Source organism: Condylura cristata, unplaced genomic scaffold, assembly GCF_000260355.1.
Source record: "Condylura cristata isolate star-nosed mole 26May11 unplaced genomic scaffold, ConCri1.0 scaffold00058, whole genome shotgun sequence".
Classification (NCBI taxonomy): Eukaryota; Metazoa; Chordata; class Mammalia; order Eulipotyphla; family Talpidae; genus Condylura; species Condylura cristata.
Window position 1 is genome coordinate 811,090 of NW_004567159.1, and position 3,106 is coordinate 814,195.

General features: G+C 72.4%; 1 protein-coding gene across 1 annotated transcript in view; it reads left to right on the plus strand.

Annotated features, from left to right (window-relative positions):
• The first annotated feature begins 278 nt into the window (after positions 1-278).
• GNB1 (guanine nucleotide binding protein (G protein), beta polypeptide 1) overlaps positions 279-3,106 on the plus strand; it is a 5,537-nt gene continuing 2,709 nt past the window's right edge. Inside the window, exons 1-3 of the mRNA XM_012734555.1 lie at positions 279-370; positions 939-1,140; positions 1,248-1,464. Coding sequence (XP_012590009.1) covers positions 1,003-1,140; positions 1,248-1,464 — 355 coding nt within the window. The 5' untranslated portion in view covers positions 279-370; positions 939-1,002. The remainder of the gene's footprint in view (positions 371-938; positions 1,141-1,247; positions 1,465-3,106) is intronic.

A 3,106-nucleotide genomic window follows, 5' to 3' on the forward strand; every position in this document is an offset into this window, starting at 1 on the left:
CTGTCCGTGGCCACCCGTGAGTGGCCACTGCCCTGGTGGCTGTGTCCCCACACCAGGCTTGGGCTCCGTCCCACAGGTGGCCTCTGCCACGATGACCCTGCGGCCAGGGGGTCCTCGCGCTGGCAGCAGCCCGAGCAGGCGGCTGGTGCCCGGCGCCGGACCTTGCCGCTGGGGTCCGCTGTCGGGGCTGGGTGCGCTCTGCGCCCCGGGTCCCGCCCTCCCGGTGGAGGCCGCAGCCATGGGGGCTTCAGGGTGGGCTGCGGGGCCTCCCCGCTGACTGGCGTGGCCGTTGCCCTGTCCCAGGTTACCTGTCCTGCTGCCGCTTCCTGGACGACAACCAGATCGTGACCAGCTCGGGAGACACCACCTGGTGAGCGACGCCGGCCTGCCGCGGCGGCTCTGGCACCCGGCTCAGCCGTTCAGCGACAGTTGCGTCTTGGGGGGCGGTGCCCGGGCCTGCGCAGCATGGCGCCACCGCTGGCGAGCACCCACTTGTGCCTCAAAACCGCCGTGTCAGGCTCCCCAGTGGCCTGGGACCCCCCCCCGGCCAGGCCCGCTACAGCGGAGGCCGGCGGCCAAGGCCAAGCTCAGCACCCTGGTCCTCCTGCGACGGGTGTTGGGATTCATGAAGCTCCCGCTTTCCCGCCGCTGGTCTTGGCTAGTGTTTCTTCGTGCGGGTGCAGTCCAGAGCTCCCCTGGACAGCGCCACAGGTGCTGGCCCTGCCCGGACCCCTCCTGCGTGCGCCTCGGGCCAGGCTCCAGGTGGCCCGGTGAAGGGGTGTTTCAGGGCTCTCGGGGTCTCCCCGCGACCGGCAGGCCCATGGCTGTACCAGCAGCCCCCATGTGTGGCTCTGAGGGCTGCGAGTTGGCGTGGGGTGCAGGCGTGGGTGTGCGGACCCTGGCGAGGTGACCCTGCTCTGTCCTGTGCGCCGCCGCAGTGCCCTGTGGGACATCGAGACTGGCCAGCAGACCACCACGTTCACTGGACACACCGGGGACGTGATGAGCCTTTCCCTCGCTCCGGACACCAGACTGTTCGTCTCCGGCGCTTGTGACGCTTCTGCCAAGCTCTGGGACGTGCGAGAAGGGATGTGCCGGCAGACCTTCACCGGCCACGAGTCGGACATCAACGCCATCTGCGTGAGCCCCGCCCCTGCGCCCGCCCCTGCGCCCGCCTCCTCCCTCGGCGCTGCCCAGGGCTCTGCTCCCCGGCGCCAGCCCCGCCAGCCCCCACTTCCTCTCTGCAGTTCTTCCCCAACGGCAACGCCTTCGCCACCGGCTCGGACGACGCCACCTGCAGGCTGTTCGACCTCCGCGCGGACCAGGAGCTCATGACCTACTCGCACGACAACATCATCTGCGGCATCACCTCCGTCTCCTTCTCCAAGAGCGGCCGCCTCCTCCTGGCCGGCTACGACGACTTCAACTGCAACGTCTGGGACGCGCTGAAGGCCGACAGGGCAGGTGGGTGGCGCGGCCTGGCCCGCGGGCCCCAGGCGAACCGGCTGGCGCCCGCGCACCTTCGGTGCGGAGAGGTGCCGAGCGGCTGTGGCCGGGCTCCTCCGCGCCCTGGCTGGCACGCCAGCTGTGTCGCTGCCCAAAGGGCGCTGGGCTCGCCGGCCCCCAGGGCGGCGCTGTCCCCACGACCACGCCGCCGGCGTCTGAGGCCTCTCCCTGCGCAGGTGCACGCCATCCCTCTGCGCTCCTCCTGGGTCATGACCTGCGCGTACGCCCCCTCGGGCAACTACGTGGCCTGCGGCGGCCTGGACAACATCTGCTCCATCTACAACCTGAAGACCCGCGAAGGGAACGTGCGTGTGAGCCGCGAGCTGGCCGGGCACACAGGTACACGCTCGCGCGGCCTTGCCGCGGCCCACCCCGACTGGATCGCCGGCCGGCCCCGCCTGCGCCTCACCGGCACTCCGCCCCCGTGGCCCTCGCTGCAGTTCGGCCTTGTTCCCTTTCCTGCGTCCGCCTGCGGCGGGAGGGGTTTCTGGAGGACGCGCTGTGGCCGCGCCCCCGGGCGCCCGCCGGACTCGCCTGCCCGCACTTGGGGCCGCAGGTGCATGCGTCTCCCCGCGCCCCGCCGTGGCTCCCAAGGCGCAGGCTCAGCGGCTCTTCCGGGCACGGCCGTGGCTGCGTGGTCACCTGGGCCAGGGCGTTGTGTTTCTAGGGGGCTGCTTATGCATGCAGTTACGCGTGCAGAACTGGGGTGCGGGGGTGAGGAGCTTTAAAGACCCCAGTGACCTGTCGCGTCGGCCGTTTAGCATTTCCCCCCATTGGCGGAACCTGAGGTTTTCCCCAGCAGCGTCTGCGCCATCGCTGGGCAGGCTGAGGGTGGCGCTCGCCGTCGGCCCCCAGGCAGTCCACCTCGCCGGGCCCTGCGGGGCTCGGGCTCCCACACCCGGTGTGGCGCGTGGTGCCGCCCCGCGGGCCAAGCTGCGGGACACGTGCTGCCAGGCCGCGGCCCCTCGGGGGCGGCCCTCGCCCTGCACCTGCAGGCGGGCCCTCCCCGCTGGCCTCTCTCCGCCCTGCCACCCCCGGTGCAGAGGGCCACCCTGGCCACTCCGCCACGCGTGCTCGCTGCAGCGGCCTGCAGGGCCCGCCCAAGCCCACTGCCCACCGGGCACACTCACAGGGCCGGGCGCGGGCTCATCTCCCAGGCTTGGGCCCACTCGGGGCTTCTTGTGGGGGTCACAGCACACCTGGCATCATGGCCGCTCAGCAAGGCTGCAGGGGCCTGGGGAGCGCCGCGGCCTCAGTTGCTGAGATCCTTAAGCTGCGGGCGGAGCTGTCCCGGACAGGAGGACCCTGGCGGGCTGTCCGTGGCCACCCGTGAGTGGCCACTGCCCTGGTGGCTGTGTCCCCACACCAGGCTTGGGCTCCGTCCCACAGGTGGCCTCTGCCACGATGACCCTGCGGCCAGGGGGTCCTCGCGCTGGCAGCAGCCCGAGCAGGCGGCTGGTGCCCGGCGCCGGACCTTGCCGCTGGGGTCCGCTGTCGGGGCTGGGTGCGCTCTGCGCCCCGGGTCCCGCCCTCCCGGTGGAGGCCGCAGCCATGGGGGCTTCAGGGTGGGCTGCGGGGCCTCCCCGCTGACTGGCGTGGC